Source organism: Macrobrachium rosenbergii, chromosome 14, assembly GCF_040412425.1.
Source record: "Macrobrachium rosenbergii isolate ZJJX-2024 chromosome 14, ASM4041242v1, whole genome shotgun sequence".
NCBI lineage: Eukaryota > Metazoa > Arthropoda > Malacostraca > Decapoda > Palaemonidae > Macrobrachium > Macrobrachium rosenbergii.
Window position 1 is genome coordinate 23,386,669 of NC_089754.1, and position 21,045 is coordinate 23,407,713.

Here is a 21,045-nt window from a genome sequence, read left to right on the forward strand (position 1 = left end):
ACGACCTGGGCTGTAGTGACTAGATAATAATAATAATAATAATAATAATAATAATAATAATAATAATAATAATAATAATAACTTACCTCAATGGTTGATTCATACGAAACTGGAGATGTAATTTCTTTTATTTATATTAAAACTTTATCGTCCGAGTTTTGGAATTCTTTGCTTATAACATATTAATTCTCCAAGGCGTGAAATGTGTTTGAATAAAATTTCTTTCACATTTTAATAACTATTTTCACTGGACTCATTATTTCGAATGAGACTGGAATGCTTTATGTAGTGCGAATGAATCAATCATGAAGGGTCCTATGTAACTATTGATTTCATCACTGGCTACATAAGATTTGTCGATACTTTCGGTATTACCCTTCTCTGGATGAGACGGAAGCTGCTAGGGGCGGGGTCAGCATAGCCAGATATATAGCCGATCACAGCAAGAACCGCAAGCCATGATCCGCTGCTGCACTGCCTCCACATGTACGAGTATTAGCAGAGCTGTCAGTCGAGTTGGTGCACTCCTGTTTGTGCACTTCATCTATGACTCGAGTTGTCCTTTGCCTTTTTCCTGGCTATAGTCAGTATCGCTTGCCGCTGCAATCTATTCACTGTTTTGCAGCACAGACCTGCAGTGATGGAAAAGATAGCCCTTTTTGTGTGGGCCCTTTGGTTAACTGGAATGGTATCAGAAACAAAAGCTGTTCCAGGTTTCAAAATCTCTCGGACTGGAGTACTTTTCTCCTCCTATCAGCCTAATACTCATACAGATGAAATGCACAAAACAGCAATTCCTCAGATAATGAATGACATTATATCGGGTCCGCTGAAAGGAAGATACGTGGTCCTAATGTGCCGCCGTGATCTAGACCTGTGTTCAGAGGTCGTCGAAGATGTGCTCCGGATAACTGAAACACCGGTTACAGTTCATTTCCTTCCTGATGACGTCCCACATCGAAATGAATCTGATCATCCTTACGGGACTCATTCTGTAGAAGAGGAGACATCTGACGTTGAATTTGATTCATCCTACTCTTCCTACAAGACAAGTAAGAGTTTTCTTATATGGTACATAGGATTCATAAAAAGACAAGGTTATCCAGAAAATACACGATAAGTATTCTTCATAAAATCTAGTTCTTATGACAGTCATATTAGAGGATCTGGCTCAAGAGGATGAAGAGGCTTGTCAATACTTCTGTGTATTTGTTGCTATCGATGAGATATTAGTTGCTTGAAATAACTCGGAGGAGTGTGTCTCCATCAATTTGCAGTGATTCCTAAACACTGCTTTTATGTCGCAGAAAAAAAAGAAATTAAGGTTAAAATTAAAGTAACTATTAACAATTGCAAAGGCGTTATAAATTTCAGTTCAATAATTTCATGTGCGGTACTTACATGAGCAGCCTCAAACATGCTATAACGTTTTCTATTTAAACTTTTCAGGTGTGATAGTCATGATGGTAACATCCAGGGAGGAATCTTGGTGGCCCTTTTGGAATCCCCCTGACCACTGGGAAGCCAATGCAATTATGCTAATAACCACATCTCCCAAATGTACGACTCTGGATTTCCTGGTTACTCCACTGCTGTATCAGACGCCTTCAGTGGCTATGCTGTGTCCCTATGTCCTCCATAATGCTTCCGCTACAAGGCCAATGTTCAAGACATGGACTTGGCTCCCGTATTCCTCGGGCCAGAGATTAATAGATATCGGAATCTGGGATTTCAATCGCTTCCAAGAATGGAATGATCTCTTCGTGGACCGGTTCAAGGACATGAGCCTGAAGCAAATTAACATATCGGCCAACACCTTAGATATACCTAGCTACTTCGCGAAAGAGGACGGCACCCTTGCTGGAGTGACACTGCTTATAGTAAAGTCTCTGTCCAAGTGGCTTCGTTACGAGTACAACATTGAAAGCTCGCGTAAGTTACTTTATTCATTTCTTTTTTTTTTTTTTTTCTGTCTGGTTATCATCTTGTCTTATTTGTGCTGAATCTTCTCCTCCAGACTTAGATTTGACGAGGCACAACTGGATGAATAATTCGATCATTTAAGGAAACGGAAGTTATTTTTTATCACCACCTATGTTACTACAATGCCTCCAACATAAGATTAAAAAAAAAATAAACGTTGTGTCCACTTACAGCAATAATCGAGAAACGGATTATTTCGGATATTTGGCAACATACTTTGAGCTCAGTTCTTACGTACCTGGTTCAGTAATGTTTATCTAACCATTATGAATGCTGAAAAATTTATCAACTATTTTTTACGAAGAATTAATGACGATACCACCAAATTTGAGGTAGTTAAAAAATGAAATCACGTGATCTATAAAGTAACATTGAAAGTGTTATATAATAAATTCAATTAAAAATGTTTAAGTTCAGTTTATATTCACATATATGCATTACCCCTATTGACGTATTATCTTTTCTGATAAATGAATTATAGCGTCTCTGCGAAACAAAAAATGCATTGAAGCAACTGAAAGAAAATTTAAAATTTCATTATAATCTTTTTAATTTACCTTCTGAATTACAATGAGAAAATACATTTTTGGTCATTATTCCCTTACAAAAGCAGGACGTTTCATATATGCACAAAAGCTATATACTAGAGAAAAGCCAAGGAGACTAGTAGTTCTACGGAGGGATAAAACACGTAGTTAACTAAAGCAAATCACAAGGATGTGTTACGGAAGACACAAAGCCAGCGGTGGTTCTTTAGAGGCCAAATTCAATTGCCAACTCAATATGGCTAAGATATGAAAATAAATGTCAAAAGTCTTTAGGAAATCTTGATTTCATGAAATAAATGGCAAAAACTACGTAAGACATTTACTGTACATGAAAACCTACTGGGAAATTCACCTCAAAGCCGCAGTCCTCTTCTAAAATTAATTAATAATAATACTTGTTACAGACCCCAGTCAAGTCGTCAAAAACTTGGGGAGCATTTCTCATTGATTTCTAGTGCTGAAAATTAACATAGTCGGCCTCAAAATGTTCAGAGTGTCCTGAAATCCGTAGACTTGAGTTGTGACTGCAATAAGTCTCAATGTCAAATTTACAATGAGAAACTCTTCCAGACTCAGTATTGAAACATCATCCTGAGGGGTAAAAACAAGCTTTTAAAGTCGCAAACTAGTCACTGGGAAATTGAAATACTGCCAGAAAGGTGGATATTAATTTTAATAATTTCTTTGGGGAAACCAAATGAAGACCCTTCATCAACGCCAATCTACAGATCTAATGTTCTTATTTGTCCTGCTTGTAATTTCTTCGTGTATGTAAAGATAATTAACACTAGACTTGTATGGCATTTGTAAATCAATGGACACCTTTCCCCCTTCCAAATGGGTTTTCGTTAGGGGCCGTTTCACTTTGGACCCTTCACTGAGATTGTTCAACCAGAGTTTGCAAGGATTTTTTGTATCATTCTCAAACAAATAGGGAATTCCTTGACCTGTAAAAAAAAGGCCTATGGTACGTTTTTGGCATATTGGTATTATCAAAAACTCCAAAACATAGGTGTTAAGGGAAACATCATTAGATTGAAAGAATTTTTCAGCTGAAGGTTTTATTGAAATCTGACCTGAAAACTATATCTGACAGCGGGTTTACCTCATGTCAGTGTTTTTAGCGTTGGTTTTTGTCTCTTTATACCCATCAACAACATTATAAAAGCAATGACTCCTTTTTTAAGAAGCTCACTACTTGTTGAAAGTTTTGCACTGGATAGGATGCAGTGCTGTTCCTTCTATGGGACAACCAATGACTCTCGTTCTGTATGAGGGGGATTTTATGATAAGCATGCATGCCGTAAAAAGTGAGCGAAGAGTTATATATATTATCACTTTTATATTTGGAGGCACAAGTTTTTCGACTGGGCTGAAAGAAAGGATGCTTTGTTTTTATTTACGGTGCCTTTGCCTCCATTCACGCAGCAGCAGTAGTAGTAGTAGTAGTAGTAGTAGTAGTAGTAGTAGTAGTAGTAGTAGTAGTAGTAGTAATAATAATAACAATAATAATAATGTATAATGAATTGCTTTATTCCACTTTCTTATTATTCCGAAGGGACTGAAGCTTTCATATCTGAAATTGTCAGTCCCCCAATTTAAAATGATTCTTAATTTATATAAACGTATCCATTTATTAGCTATTCATACAACTGTCCGTATAATTTTACTTTTTCTTCAATTTCTCAACCAGTTTTCAAATATATTGAAAGAAAATGGATTCTGACGCTTATCATTGCAACTTATTTGTCAACGTTTACTTTTTTAACGTTTCTTCAAATATTTTTTACAGCATATATAAACGTATCGGGAATTGATGAGCTGCTTCAATCAGGAAAGAATGATATGAAGATCAACGCTGTAATTCCAACACTCGAGCGAGCCGAGAAGTTTCTGATATCAACGCCATACGGCTACCAAGGGTAGATATGTGTCCATTACTTTCTGTTCTTTGTGCAATGATTGCGGTTACCGAAGAAACATTAGCGGCGATATTCTTGAGACTTTATGTGTGGTGTTCCTTAGGATCTTCTTACCAGGACTTCGTTCTCGTTTGCCTTTGGGACGTAAAGGTTTGATGCTGATCAAACACAGGAACAGGATCCTTATTAGCCACACCCAAAAGTTAGCTGAAAGTAATTTCAGGCATGAAACGGTTAGTTATTTCATGATTTCTCTCACTCTCTCTCTCTTTCCGATTCTCTTATACTCTTAAATATCTGTGCATCATGAGCAATTTATCAGTCAAGATTTAAGGTTTTTCTGGGGGCTAGCAGAGACAAGCGAGATGAAATATTCAATAAATTAAATTTCGCATTATTGTTACACGTTACTCAAGAAAGCTTGTTGACTTCCAACGTTCAGCAACTGGTATTGATCCTGTCCTAGGTACTTACGAGTTTTTTCCACCCACATATAGGTAATTAATTGCACTTCCACATCCTTGCTGTTTTTTTTTTTTTTTTTATTTATATTTTCGCTTTAGAACATTATAACATAAGTCAAGGAAAGTGGGCGCCTGGTACACAAAAGAGTCGTGACACTTTTAAAATCTACACGTGAAGGATCTTTGTCTCTTTCATCTATCAGAATGCGGTTGGTTTTGCCCAATGCTCTCTGAAGTGTAAGCAGTTTGGTGTCGTTGGAGCACAGATCCTCGAAGAGAGGTAGAACAGTGTGACATGCAAATCTGAGTGGGAAATATGAACCTTAGAGCATCTTTGAGACGTGTCTTAGGATGCAGTAGGAGAAATACACACGTGACGAAGGGAAAGGCAGTCAAATTTTAACGGGAACTCGTTATGATATAATCCAAAGATTCCCTTAGTATGTTTAAATTTACAGCTTTCCGAGACATTTAGTTGTGCGTTTTTCAAAAAGCTATTTTCTTAAATATGAGAAAAATTGAGATATGCCCGAATGACGTAGAGATTTCTGAACAAATTTAGATGTCAAAAAAGTCTGTAAAAAACGCAACATAATGAGTGAGAAAAAAAAGCAAATACTGTCACAACTCACTGTACTCTGCATGAGCCGAACTGTAAGAATGATACCCCTGGGGAGCAAAGAAATGAAAGTCTTATAATAAAATCTCCAACGGCCAGTATGAAGAAGTTGTCAAGAGCTGACTTCAGAATTGAGAAGTATCACCATCCGTCACCATCATTGCCTTGTCTTTCGAGATCAGCACTAACCATCTTTAAAAATAACTAGAAACAATAATCAATTATGTTAAGGTTCATTATATCACTTTCAGATGAACAAAAGAATGATCAGAACAATATTTCAGTTAGTTACAGTTTACTTTATAGTTTTCTTTACGACAAACGGATTCGGATAACAGAAAGGTAACAGAAGCCTCAACCCCAGACAACTCTCTAGAAGATGAGGATATGGACAGCATTATTTCTCTGCAGGTTCAGATTTGTAATGGAAAATTCTTTTATTTACGTGTAGGCTCTACCTGACGTTCTGCGCATGACTCGACGAGGACACATATTCACCAGGAAATACAGTATTAAAAAAATGTAAAATAATTAAAACCACTTAACAATATACTGAAGTTAAAATTAGCATTTAAGTTTCCTGCATCTTCCACTGCACGATGAAAAAATTTAATACAATTACAGGATGAGAAGAAATATTAAAAATGATTAAAACTGTTTGAAAGTATTGAGGGAATTTTCTATGAGCGGTTTCAAGTCATTGGGTTCGTAGGATTTTTACGATTCAGTTTCCTGATTTTAATACTTATTTCGTTTTAAGCTCGTAATCACATCACATCCATTATGCTCGTAATCACATCACATTCATCTTTAAAAGACAGTATTGATTTAGTTTTGTCATGTCTTTCAGATGTGTTTACTGTCAAAGGCTTATTGCCAGTTGCCCTTACCCAAACATGTGAGTCCGGTAGTGAGCATGTTCAGGCCTCAGTGAGAATGACCCCAGGTAGGCTTATTCTACAGAAGCCATCGGAGAGAGAGAGAGAGAGAGAGAGAGAGAGAGAGAGAGAGAGAGAGAGAGAGAGATAACGATGTTCTTCTTTCCTCGGTTTATTTGGATAACGCGCTCATTTTATCACAAAATCACTAACTTGCTTAATAATCTAGATTTACTTTTGCAGATTTGGCCTGATCTTGCGGTTGCCTCCACCCATCCCACGGTGGCAAAACATTTTGTATCCTTTTACCTGGGTCGTTTGGCTTGCGGTTGCTCTTTCCATAATCTTCACTTCAGTTACGTTCCACCTTGTGTATTATGAACGCCAGAGGTCCGTGGTAACTAACTCACTAACAGTCGTACAGGTAAACTTCACTTTTTACTTTCACTTTCAGCGAATAAAATGGAAATAAATTTGCCATAAAAACTTGCCTGATTAGTGAAGCAGGGTTCACGGTACGTGTGTCGGCTAAGGCTCCATATTGAACTCTATTTCAGTTTTTGTTGTCGAATCCTCTGGTGTCGGTTCCTGAATCTTGGAGAATTCGTTGTCTTCTGCTGCCCTGGTGGATTGGATCGTGGCTTATTTCGTTGTCTTACACTTGCAACTTGATTGCCATACTCACAGTTCCTGTTCTTTCAGACAAGATTAAAACAGCGCTTCAGTTAGCTGAAAGTAATTTCAGGTAAGAAACGTCATGATTTCTCTCTCACTCTTTCTCGCTTTCCGATTCACGCATCTACGCAGAATGAGTATTTTACCAGTAAACATTTAAGGTTTTTCTACAAGCTAGTGGAGACAAAGGTGGATGAAATGTACAAAGAATTACATTTTCCATTACTGTTATGCTTTACTCAGAAAATCTTTATGATTTCCAACATTTAGTTAGCATCTGTGCACAACTTCACAGAGTTCAGTTGCAAGTTTTTTTATTTAACATCAAACTATACTTGGCGTTGTGTATCAGCATATTAATTTTCTTTCGTTCGTGACTAATATTATTATTTGCAAGAAAGTGGAAAATAGTTCACTTCAAAAGGCCTGTACATACCCTGAAGACTAACGGCTTCTGGGAATAAACTCGCAGAATAAAAGCGATTCATATATATATATATATATATATATATATATATATATATATATATATATATATATATATATATATATTTATAAATATTACTGCTGTTCGCCCTCGATGTATTTAGGTGTAGGAATATTAGTAAGATTGACCTCGACAGAGAACATCTCTGTCCCGCAGGTAGGCCAGGCAATTCAAAATAACGATCACAGCAGAGACAGATGGCACCCGCGCACAGGCTGGGTAGTTCAAAAACAAAATATGCCTATGGCATTAGGGACCTAAACCTCAGAGAGGGTTTTCACTCAATAATCTCTAGTAATGGTGGCCTTAAGCTATCTTTCCCTTTACTCTATGCATTCGGCGATGTCTTTGTCAAGGTCGGAGTGCCTGGGGCGTTGTGTAAAGAGGCCGCCTCACCTTGCGGGAATGCAAGCGAGGTCAGAGAGAGACAGGCCACGAACGAGGAAGTACGCCGCGTAGCGTGCAGGAACGGTGTCCCTTTGTTCCTTTACTCCACTTTTGCTCCTACGTCTATATTAATTAGTGAATTGGGAAGACTGCTAGAATCACGACTTTTGAGTGCCCGTTGTATGCGCAAACGACTCAACGTTCAAGGTAAGTCCGATTCTTGTTCAAGCTTCTTCGATTGACTAATAACTTTTCTGTATTTCCGTTTTCTTTGTTTCATTCTCCAGCCACCACTTACGGGATATGCTATTACGAAGTCTAGATTAAGCCAAATTATTATATTGTTTAGCGTTAGCCAAATTGTCCCAGTAAGTCTCGGGGATTTAGGCAAGCAAGTCATTTTTAATACTCTGGTATTCGTTATGCCTAGCGCTCATTGTTTGGGGAGAACCGTTGCATTTTTTGTATTTAATACCATCTTAACAAGTAGAGATTTTTTCTGCGTCCGCAGTTGGTGACGTTTATCATAAAGTCTTTATTCCTTGAATATTCTTTGTTAAGGTTAATTACCCCTTAACTGGCGACCTTTGATTAATTAACGTCTGTCTTTGAGGTTAACTCGTGGCTTCAAGAGACAGGTTACGTGTATTCTTGGCATGCAGGGCCATGGAACTTTACGTAAATTAACCAATAACTGATTGGCCAAGACACCCATGTAACAATATATATATATATATGTATATATATATATATATATATATATATATATATATAAATACATACATGTATATAAACATATATATATATATATATATATATATATATATATATATATATATATATATATATATATATATATATATATATATATATATATATATATATATATATATATATACTACAACACCTTCTAAAAACATAACAAACATCTCACACGTCTCGAACTCTCGCCATACCCGCGCAATAACTTCGCTGCTGGGAAGAAAGGGCGTTGGGTCTGGTATGATACATGAAACATACGTACCGGGGTCTAAGCGATGTCAGGCAGGGCAGCCGATCGAGACCACAGGTCTACCCAAAGCCAAATCAAAAAGTCCTTCAAAAGAAGGCATCGTGCTTACCCCATACAAAAATGGGAATAAAAGCACGTTAAAAGAAGAAGAAGAAGAAGATATATATATATATATATATATATATATATATATATATATATATATATATATATATATATATATATATATATATATATATCGCTCATTCATTTCAACACTGACATAACTCAAAAAATTGCTACTTTTCAGGAGAAGCAAAATAAACTTTTAATTATGTAATACAGTCCCCCATGGAACTTTAAACGAGGTATTTAGCAATGAATTTTTATTTCATGATTAAATGTAGTACATGACATCTCATATTAAAAAATACATGTATTATAAACATGCTTTGTGCCTATTTGAAAAATAAATTTGGAATTATGACGTTATTGCAGGAAATATACGCATTTTCCACTGTTGTAACTGAAGTTATGACTATATTACAACAAAAGGAGAAATAAATAAAGGAAATAAACAACTGTTATTACACAAGTAACAGCTCACATAATCATAAACTGTGTGAACAAAATAAAGTAAATAACAAAGCTGTTGTACCTCTGTATTTGAGGCGCTCCTTTTGACAAAATATGAACTGTGTGAACAAAATAAAGTAAATAAAGTTGTTGTACCCCTGTATTTGAGGCGTTCCCAAACTGTGTGAATAATATAAAGTAAATAACAAAGCAGTTGTACCCCTGTATTTGAGGCGTTCCTTTTTTTTTACTAAATGACCAAAATAAAAAGATTAACCCATATTCTCTTGAAGATTATCAGAAAATTACAGATTCTCATAAAACCTCTTATAAGGATTAGGAATGAGGCTTCTCTTGCACAAATCAAGAAGATCTTCTTTCTTCTTGGATGTTATACCTGGTTTGTGACCAAAGCATGGTGGAATTGTGAAGGTTCCTTTTGACATTTTTTTCTTGAGAACAGTTGCTTCCTTGAAATTTTCATTATAAGAATATTTGTAGAATACTGAATTTGGAGATTCTTTAGTAACTTTCAATATTTTCACTTCAGAAATATTCAGCTCCTTCATGTCCATCATTGGACCAATTTCGTTAGCCAAAACTTTAATGTTCAAGAAGAATTCATAATCACATTCTTTCACCTTAAAAGGCTCTCCTTTTTTTCTTGCCATTCGAATAGCGGTTATGAATGTTTCTGGAACATAGATTGGTCCACTCTTAAGGAGTCGCTTGACTTGCCTTTCAATCAATAAGTGAGCTGAATCGCCCTCATTCTGGGAATGTCCTTTAATGAAAAACTTGTGAGTAATGGAATCAAGGTCCAGATTATTTACTGATATAAGTAGAGAGCTAACATAAACTTGTTTTTCTGCTGACTACCGCAATTGTCTGAATAAAAAATAATATCCTTCTTACCAGTTTCACAAACTTTATGGATATAGTGAAGAACACAAGAACCAAGTTCATTTACTCCACGATGCCCATTGGATTCATCCCAGACATAACACTCACAATTGTTAGATTTCAAGTCATAAAGTGTAAAATTCAAAACATTTAACTTGGATTTGTAGTAAAACAGGGATACATCTCCTTTGGGCAGTTGGAATACAGCTTGCAAATCATAAACAGCTACAGCAGCATTTGATGATACTTTATCACTATCTTTTCAGATCTTGACAATTTTTTCAACTTGGTGCTGATCTTACTTCGCTTGCAGACTATTTTTTTCAGTTTTACTTGCATTTGCAAAGGTTGCACATGTGTCACATTGATCTTTTTTCGGGGTGAAAAAAGAAATATTGTAATCTTCAGTGAACACCTTGTAGAACATAGAGTATTTCTCAAACGGTGCATTATTCTCTTTGCATTTTGAAACATAATCTCTATGGATATCAGCAATAGTCTTGCTTCCGTCAATGAAAACTCTCGATGTATTAGCCCTGAGGTAATGACTCAATTTTTGGAATGGAATCAATATGAGCCTTCATTCCGTCCTTGATACCTTCATCAACGGTGTGGTGATTACTGTGCTTACCTCTCAGATCATTTTCAATCAAATTTCCACAAACTTTATTCTTCTTTTCCAGGACTGTGCGGATAGGGCGGTCATTGATATCTAATGTGTTTATAAAAAACAATTTACACACCCTAACTCTTCCTTCATTCAATTTGAAATAAAAAGCATTGTTAGGTTTTCTTTGTTGTCTTGTACCTCCGACACGAACATATCTGTACTTTGGTACAATTTGATCAATTGCATTAGCAATAAACTGTCTTTGTTTGTCAATATCACCCAATTCCCAGTAGGATGCAAATATGGACATTCTTTGTTTTTCAGTAAATTTCATTGAGCACCTCAACCTGCATTTTTCCCCGCAAGGCGGCTTTACTTTTCTTTCTTCCCGTTCTTTTCTCTCTTTGGTATGCATTACATACCGTTTTCCTTCATTTCGTAGTTTTTTCTGGAGACTTCGCCCCCAATTTTCAGGTCGTTTCTTCCTTTTCGAACCTCTTTTAGCTGGGCTTTCTAATTCTTTGGTGACCTTATTTCCAAGTGTGGCAGCGTCACTATTTCCACGTCTAGCAGCATCACTATTTCCAAGTGTAACAGCGTCACTATTTCCAAGTCTAGCAGCATCACTATTTCCAAGTGTAGCAGCGTCACTATTTCCAAGTGTAGCAGCGTCAAAATTTTGATTCAGAGAAGAGTCATCGTCATTACTATCAACTCCTTCTGAATCTTCGTCATAATTTGGTTCATAGTTCTTATCTGCAACTGAATCATCAGAGTCTAGCACATCTGGTGATGCTGCATGAGTTGATGATGAACTGCTCTTTGACGAGGATGATGAGGAACTGCTGCTTGATGAAGAGGTACTGCTTGATGTAGAACTATGCCTTGATAATGAACTTTCACCTGAATTTCTGCACTGCATTGTCGGCATCTCTACACTCTTGGTGTTCTGGGAAGAACTTGGTGGTGTCTCGTGTTGGTTTGCTAGGACTTCGACATTCTTTCCTGCAACAATGTAAGCAACATAATTATTATGTAACATGTATTCTCTACAGTAATGATGTCAATTATAATTATTATACTTGCATTACGTAGGAGATATTTTAAAGGTAAAAATTTTTATCATCGTTGATTTAATTATATGAAATAATAGACAAATCTTAATCCTTCAGCAGCTTACCTGACTCAGAGACATTTTCAGTCACTTCAGTCTCCTGCGATGATGCCTCTTTTGTTTTTTCCACCGATTTCAATGCCAACTGTAACAGTTGTTTACCTCGACTAGTCATATTTACCTGTATTATATTGATTTTTAGGGCAATCACTCAAACTTTATGCTCAGCGTAAATGTCTTAACTGTAGCTTTAAACTTATCCTAGTATCATAATTTGTTGTAAGAACAACATAATCAAATATGTATCATGACTGAAATATGCAATTCTGAACAGTTTTGGTTCAATAATGTCATAAATATACTTAGATCTAATTTCATATAGTCAAGCGACTGCTTGCTTGGTTGTAAGAATGACACAAAACAAAATATTTCGATTGCACGTACACTCTTTACTTTCAACAACGTCATATTTTGATATATGTAGGCAAGAAATTGAATAAATATTGTTTCAATATCGCATTAAAGTCTAAATAATTCACTGTTCAACAAAAAGTTATGATATCAAACAATTACTAACCTCGTCAGAACACTGTCATAATAAGAAATATGTCACTGTTGCAGGAACAATAACGATGCTTTCTCTACAACAGTCATGACGCAACTGAAATACAACACTATGACAACCAAACGATAAGTTTGAATTTAGATGAGTCACTATGCCTTGAGCGATATCTGTTGGCCAGTTTTGCTGCTAGAATTATGGCGTTCTTACCACAAATAAATATAGAAAATGGCAAATTCAGTGGTATAAATAACTCAAAATCTTCAATTTTTGAGTTATGTCATTGTTGAAATGAATGAGCGAATTATAACGTTTTTATCTACGAGAGATTCGTTCCAGAAGCTACCACCAATATCTGTTACAACAAAAATTAAATGACAACACTTACCCTTGAAGTGTTGGTAACCGTGGCCTTTCCCCTTCTCTCTCTCTCTCTCTCTCTCTCTCTCTCTCTCTCTCTCTCTCTCTCTCTCTCTCTCTCTCAAATCCTACTTTTAGTCTAGTGTGTGTAAATTAAACTGTGTTTTATAAAAATAAAGTTTATTCTGCAACTCTAACAACATGACATGTTGAATGAAAGATATGATGATAGCAAATTATTGAACTACTTCCCAAACACACAAATCAGTCATAAAATGATAGTAAAAATGTGAGATTAATTCCCAGCCCCCATCCAACCACTGCGTGTTTTTCCACTCTAACTTTTCATGCCTCTGTCACCAGTTCTCTTAAGTGGCCCCGCTCAGGTGCCTGACTTTGCATGACTATCTATGGCTGTCCATGAAATCTCTGTAGAGAGAGAAATCATCTCTCATTAATTCTAGAGCCAACACAGAAATAAATGTTATAAGAAATAATAAAATGACAGCCACTAAAACCTTAAAGTACTGTTTAGGTTTAACACTCGCCATTACAGCAGGGGAACCTGATCCCAGAGTCCTTTTGAGTCCCTTTTCTCTTGGTTCCTCGAAACCGAATGAATGACTTTTCATAAAAGCTCTAGACACTTAGCCTATGACCCATTGTACACAACACAAACTCACGAACACCTTCTCCCGACACACCCATATCCGTATCTAAACCGGACAGAAACTTCTAGAACTTTCGATACAGAATGCTGACGGACACTTCCGCCACGGCTGTCTCCAAGTCTTCTATGTGACTTTCGCCCCAGTACAGGAAGCTGAGTTTGCAGATGACTGGGCTTGCAAATACCATCCACCTGTATATTCGCTGGTTGTTGCAAAAACACTACATGTCACGTAGTCATGTATTCACGAAAACACATATATACAGTACATTAATATATATATATATATATATATATATATATATATATATATATATATATATATATATATATATATATATATATATATATATGTGTGTGTGTGTGTGTGTGTATATATAAACTGCATACATTTATGTGTGAATATACATATGTGTGTGTGTATGTGTGTATCTCTCTCTCTCTCTCTCTCTCTCTCTCTCTCTCTCTCTCTCTCTCTCTCTCTCTCTATATATATATATATATATATATATATATATATATATATATATATATATATATATATATATATATATATATATGTAAACAGATAGATAGATTGATAAATAGATAGATAGAGATACAAATTTCACCCTGATGAGCAACTAAATTCATTTCTAATTTTTAATTTTGACGTTTCAACACTCTTCTGGTAATATTTTAAGAAAGACTAAATTGACCATAAAGTCTTGTAAATTAGATGTAACATTAAATAAAATACAATAAAACTAAAAATCTGAAACCATTTTGTTGACAAATGGCATGATGAACACTGATATTGTGTGCAATGGAAATAGGCTGTCATCAAGGTTTAAGGCTGGCTTCTTTAATCTAATTTGTGCTCGCTTTAAGAATCTAGGTTATTTTTCATTCCTGAATATTGTAAGTATTTTAAAGTCATATATTTACAGTTATGTTAAAGTATTTCACGGTGGGTCCTAATCATTGGTAACTGTGGTCTTACAAGTAGCAACCTCTTCCTGTTACTAGTAGTACGGTTATCTGTCGACTCACAACTGTGTTCAGGGCAATTTGAAAGGGAAGGTTCTTAATACTAGATCCTGCATATTCCAATCTGCATTTAGAACACACTGATTTGTAAACAACCAAAGAACACAGACTACACAGTAATTTCTATTTACAAATGAAATACGATTTGATTCCATTTGAGGTTTATTAGTTTATATGTGATACAAATGCAGTTTGGTATATATAGGTTCTAGTACTAATAATCTTTCCTTTCAAATATTCAAGGACAGCCGTATTACTGGTAAGATCGTTGCAGCTAAGATAAAAGGACCATAGTGTAAATGCTTGCAGACTCTAGGAATGAACAAAAATTTAATAAGAACTTAACAAGATCGAGGAAGCCATCCTTAGACGTTGTTGGCGGTTTATTTTCATGGCTCTGTTTTTCCTTGCCATTTCCTAAAAAATTATTTTCTATCATTTTAAAATTCAATTCAGATTATTTACGATTTATTATGTTATTTCCATGTGTTTACGTAGTGTTAATGGTAATGGGGCCAGTATGCCGAAACGTCAAAATAAAGAGTAAGAAATGTTTTTTTGGTTGTTCTTTGCCTGCACATTTGCTTGTGTATTGAGTATATAGATACATACATATATATATATATATATATATATATATATATATATATATATATATATATATATATATATATTTATATATATATATATATATATATATATATATATATATATATATATATATATATATATATATATATATTATAATTTCCCAAGAATCCCAGCCATCAAATGCTTCGTTTAAAGCTTGAAAATACAACAGTGCATTTTGGGCACTGCCAGACAAGGAAGGGCAAACAGAATATAGGCCTTTCCCTTAATCTTTTAATTGCTTTATATCCCTTGAAACTTTCTCTTCTTGAGCATATGACTGTGAGAGACTTTGCTATCAGAATCCTAAGCCTGGATTAAGAGAGGACAGCTGGCAGGCACACCTGGGACTGAGTCATAGATGACAACCAACCCCAATCTACCTGTGGGTATCCTCCTGACCCCTGACCAACATCATATAAGGGTCTCACCAAAGGAACAGGAGAGAGAGACACTGCTGGACGCTAGCAAGACACAGCTCCTTCAGAGAGCCATGTCCTACCACGTGGTCCTATTTTGTAGGGACCTTTAGTATTCTTTCCAGAGAAGCCCAGTCCTTCCTCCGCAGCCATTTCTCGCTGAATCCACCTCTTCTACAAGGTAAAGTGATCTGTTGCAAAGGTTCTTCCCGTCAGTCACACTGTTTTAACTAAACTATTTCCAGTTCTAAGTGCCAGTATTTCCATATCAATCTTGCCTTGTTAGGGCAGTGTTACGTAAATGCCCGTGTTTAAATAATTACATAGCATTGTGTGTTCAAGGCTTCTTGGCACCCTCTGTGCTTGCCTTGTCCTATGAATATTTTACTGTGTCCTTACTGGCTTTTATTTCGTGACTCTCTCCCGTTACAGCGGGGTTGTTAGCCGTGGAAATCTCTTCTGTGCCTTGTGTCAGCATCGTCACACTGACGGATATACTTTCAAGTTTTCCCAGTTATAATTAACCTCTCAGGCCTTGCATGCCTGATTAGCCCATTTCATCTTCTGATATTTCATTTCATGTAAATACACATAATTTTAAACTTACCTTAACGTGTTTACTTACAAATACCTTGTGAGTAGAGCCCTCAGCTCAGATAAATTCCCCCTTTTTTTCTTGTTTTAACGATTTCCTGAATCAACAGCAGTCAGATTTTATACAAAAATAGAGGTAAGTAACGAAATCATTCATTTAAAGCCTATAACTGGCTCATGGTAAGCATTTCCCCGGGAAAAATCATGTATATATATATATATATATATATATATATATATATATATATATATATATATATATATATATATATATATGTGTGTGTGTGTGTGTGTGTGTGTGTGTGTGTGTGTTTGTATGTATATATATATATATATATGTATATATATGTTACAGTCAACATGCGTAATCAGTCATTACGCGAAATGCCTGAAATTTCAGTCAACTAGCGAAATGCACTTAGGGGACATTTGATCCCCCCAGGAGCTAGTACTAAACACGGCGAAACAGTGAGTCACCTACACTGTTTCGCCGTGTTTAGTACTAGCCCCTGGGGGTCAAATATATTTCGCCGTGTTTAGTACTAGCTCCTAGGGGGATCAAATGTCCCCTAAGTGCATTTCGCTAGTTGACTGAAATTTCAGGCATTTCGCGTAATGACTGATTACGCATGTTGACTGTAACATATATATATATATATATATATATATATATATATATATATATATATATATATATATATATATATATATATATATATATATATATATATATATATGAAACAGAAAGGTTGATAGCAGAAGTGCAGAGTTGGAGATTTTGCAAATAAAGTGCTTATTATTTTTATATAATTGGTCCCCTATAGTTGTAAAGAAAGTTTCTGAAAGCACTGATAGAGACGTAAGGTCTAATGTGCTCAGGATGTGCAATGTAGTGTAATTTGCTTACAGCGATTAGAACTTTCCAGGATGAAAATTATGAAAGAATACGACTTAATATTTTCTTGTCTCATTAACCAGCCGCTAAATACTTGGTTTCCTCTGACTTTGCAGGATATGTATGTTAGATTACGGGGAATTTGTCCCGGAGGCGTTGGCTTCTTCTGCACACCCTGTTTTGAAAGCTCTAGGTGACAAGCTGGACATGGTACCCGTTCAAGAATTCATGCCAGACATGGGTGAAGAGCAGTGTGTTGAGCGGGTTCTAGCGGGCACCCATGCACACCTCGAAACTAATGATTACATAAAGGTACTTTATGACAGGCTTGGTCTTGGTAAAAGAGTATATGAGGTGAAGGAACTGGTCTATCCCAGTTATACGTCCATAATGTTTCGTAAACATACCCCCTGGAGGTACAAATACGACTTCGGTATGCAAAAATTACGTGAAGCTGGATTGACGGACAAGTGGTACAAGGCCTATATGGCCGAGTTTGAAGAAAAAGGAAAAGGAAAAGAAGTAAGGAATCATTCTCTTTACATAATGTATTGTGTCTTACTACGTGTATGCTAAGATATTTCCTCGTTTGTATACCTTGCATTGGAATGACTGCCAACACAGTGTGCTTAAGTGTTGATTGGTCAAATACTTCCACTGAAGAATGTTGAAAATGCACCATGATTACTCGTTGCCTCCTCAGTGTTTTATGTTCAGTGCGATCATAATGTTTTTATATCTTTTGTTTATGCTCATTGTTTAAGCTTCTGCAAGGTTTTGTTGATCCTTGGTTGCTATATTAGAACCAGCATGATTACAATAATCCTTTACTCCCTATATATGGTGTTTAGAATATTTTTAATTTTGTTTTCTACACTTCTGTTTTATCAAATGTATTTGAATATCGTATTTATGCTCTTTTCTTTACCGATTTTATCTAGAACAGTTTTATCCGTATTTTTAATTAATTTTATGCTTTTTCGTTAGTTTTGGAGATGTTGAATTGAACAGAGGCCCTGCAAGATAGTTCGTTCAAATGTTGGAGGCCTTAGTACACGGTGTGACCTCCACTATCAAGCTTCCAGGTATGACCTGATATTCGTACCCGTAACACTTAACTTTGGAAGCAATTGTAAAACGGAGTTCTCATGGCCAGGTTTGACAAAACTTCTCAAATTTACCGCCACCACTTGCTTTCATAAAAACAGAATTGTATAAAATACAAGTAATAATCATGTATTTGTAGTCTATTGCATCAACAATAGCGACAGTTATTTATTATTGCTTGTTTTAAACATGTAGGCCTACACTGCACAAATCTTTGACCCACTTGTTATCTCTGTGCTGTGAAGAGAGTGGTTTTGCTTCAGTGTTACTCTTCAACGAGGCAGGATCTGTTTACTTTCTATTTGATTCCGGCTGGTTAAGTAGCCTTCGCACATTTAACCTTGCCCTAATAGATTGAAACGGCCACCTATTGCGTAGCTAAAGATTCCTGCCAAGTGAGAAATGATACAACGTTATTGCAATATTGCAGAGAGGGCTTCCATTAATGCCCCATATCCAACCAAGAAATAATTGTCCAGCATTTTAGTGTTAATGAAAGCCATGAAAAATCTGTACCAACGAACAACTTAAGTTTAATTGTTCATGTGTAACGGCATACCGTGATAAAGATACAGAAATCAGAAGGTGAAAAACTTGTCAGAGTACCAGAAATTTCCTGAACGCCCTATGAATCAAAAAGAGGCTGTCAGTTTTGTCCAGGTTAATGGTTTCCCACTACAAACCATGAAAGGATGGATAGGATTACGAGACGTATTCAAGCAAAATGTGGGGAATTTCAACTTGGTCCACCAGAGGTGAAATTGCGTTCACTATTTAGTGTTCAAAATATCTTTACATTTTCTCTTTGCGAAGTTCATAGCGCAGCAACTCTCGAGGTAGATCAAACAAATAGGACGGGATATAAAACTTGAAAGATCCATGTAGGCGGTAGCTTATTTTTCATACACATAACTGCCGATCCAATAACAGCATATTATTCCTAGTTCCTGGTTCACATACAGATAGCTGACCACCTTTCCTGTGAGCTCCCAGTTGAATGTGTATGCGTTGTTTGTAGTGGTTTTATTTTTTTTTTATGAAAATTATATTAATCATTTAGTTTGTTTTGACTCTTCCTTTCTTTTTATTTAATGAATATTACTGATATTTTCTTGATGGAATGGAATGGAATATAAAATTTCGACCAAAGGCCAAGCACTGGGACTTATGAGACCAATCAACGCTGAAAAGGAAATTGAGAATTGAAAGGTTTTATAGGTGTAGCAGGAGCAAAACCTCGCAGTTGCGCTTTGAAACAATTGTTAGGACAGGGTGGAAAGTAAGACGGAAGAAAGAGAATATGAACGGAGGTACTGTAAAAGGAATGAAGGGGACACTGCATAGAACCTTAAGTAATGCCAGCAGCTCTGAATGGCCTCGTGGGTCCAAGCGCTTGGCCTGTGGCCTACATTTTATATTCCATTCCATTCCATCAAGAAAATATTAAAAACATTTATCAGAAATGAAAAAGAAAGGAAGAGGCAAAACAAACCAAATGATTAATATAATTTTCATTAAGCAAAATCTAAAGCCACTGCAAACAGCGCATACACATTCAAATGGGAGCTCACAGGAAAAGTGGTCATCTATCTGTATGTGAACCAGGAACTAGGAATAATAAGCTGTTATTGGACCGGCAGTTATGTGTATGAAAAATAAACTACCGCCTACGTGGATCATTTTGGTGTCAAGATATAATTTTTATTATGCAAAACTGAAAACCCCTGCAAAGGAACGCATACACATTCATACGGGATTATTTTCTTAACGGTCACTCGTTTCTTTTGCAGGAAGGCTCTTCTTCGCTGCGCCTGACTCCTCTGACGTTACAGCACCTGCAGGGCTCCTTTCTGCTGCACCTAGGCGGCATCATCTTTGGGGTTCTGGCACTCACGGTGGAAGTGGCCGTTGCAAAGGCCTGAGCAGACAGTGACATCCGAATTGCTAATATAAACGACTAGATTTTCTTCATAAATGGGTCTGGGGCTTGGTGCTTGTTAGAATACTATATATATATATATATATATATATATATATATATATATATATATATATATATATATATATATATATATATATATATATATATATATGTGTGTGTGTGTGTGTGTGTGTGTGTGTGTGTGTGCGTGTGTGTGGAATTTTTTATCACACCGTGATTTATATACATTCATGAAGCTACAAATGTTGTTTAATATCAATTCACGCTACCTGGGAATATCCCGATTGAGAATTATCACCGAAGGGGAATTTTTTTTATAAGTGATAAACTGGTTTGACCGTCGACTGGAGTTGTTGGAAAGTATCGTGTCAAGGATCGGGACCCGGCAGTACTGATCCATTTATCACTTATAATAAAAAAAATCCTCCTTCGGTGATAATTCCCCATCGGAATATTCCCGAGGTAGCGTGAATTGGATATTAAACAACATTTGCACTTCATGAATAAATATATATATATATATATATATATATATATATATATATATATATATATATATATATGTATATATATATATTTTCTATATATACAGAATATATATACATACATTCATATATATATTTAGAATATATATACATACACACATACATATATATATATATATATATATATATATATAT

At 35.8% G+C, this 21,045-nt stretch overlaps 1 protein-coding gene and 1 long non-coding RNA gene across 2 annotated transcripts; one reads left to right on the forward strand and one right to left on the reverse strand.

Moving 5' to 3' along the window:
• Positions 1-10,738: 10,738 nt before the first annotated feature.
• LOC136845784 (vitellogenin-2-like) lies at positions 10,739-12,381 on the reverse strand. Its single transcript, XM_067116101.1, has 2 exons — positions 12,224-12,381; positions 10,739-12,048 (listed from the first exon to the last, which is right to left on the reverse strand). The coding sequence occupies exons 1-2, from the start codon at positions 12,330-12,332 to the stop codon at positions 10,964-10,966; spliced, it is 1,194 nt and encodes a 397-aa protein (XP_066972202.1). The 5' UTR covers positions 12,333-12,381; the 3' UTR covers positions 10,739-10,963.
• Positions 12,382-15,860: 3,479 nt separating this feature from the next.
• LOC136845574 (uncharacterized) lies at positions 15,861-20,347 on the forward strand. The gene is made up of 3 exons (XR_010855187.1): positions 15,861-16,008; positions 17,433-17,628; positions 20,214-20,347. It is a non-coding gene; the product is annotated as an uncharacterized lncRNA (long non-coding RNA).
• The last annotated feature ends 698 nt before the right edge of the window (positions 20,348-21,045 follow it).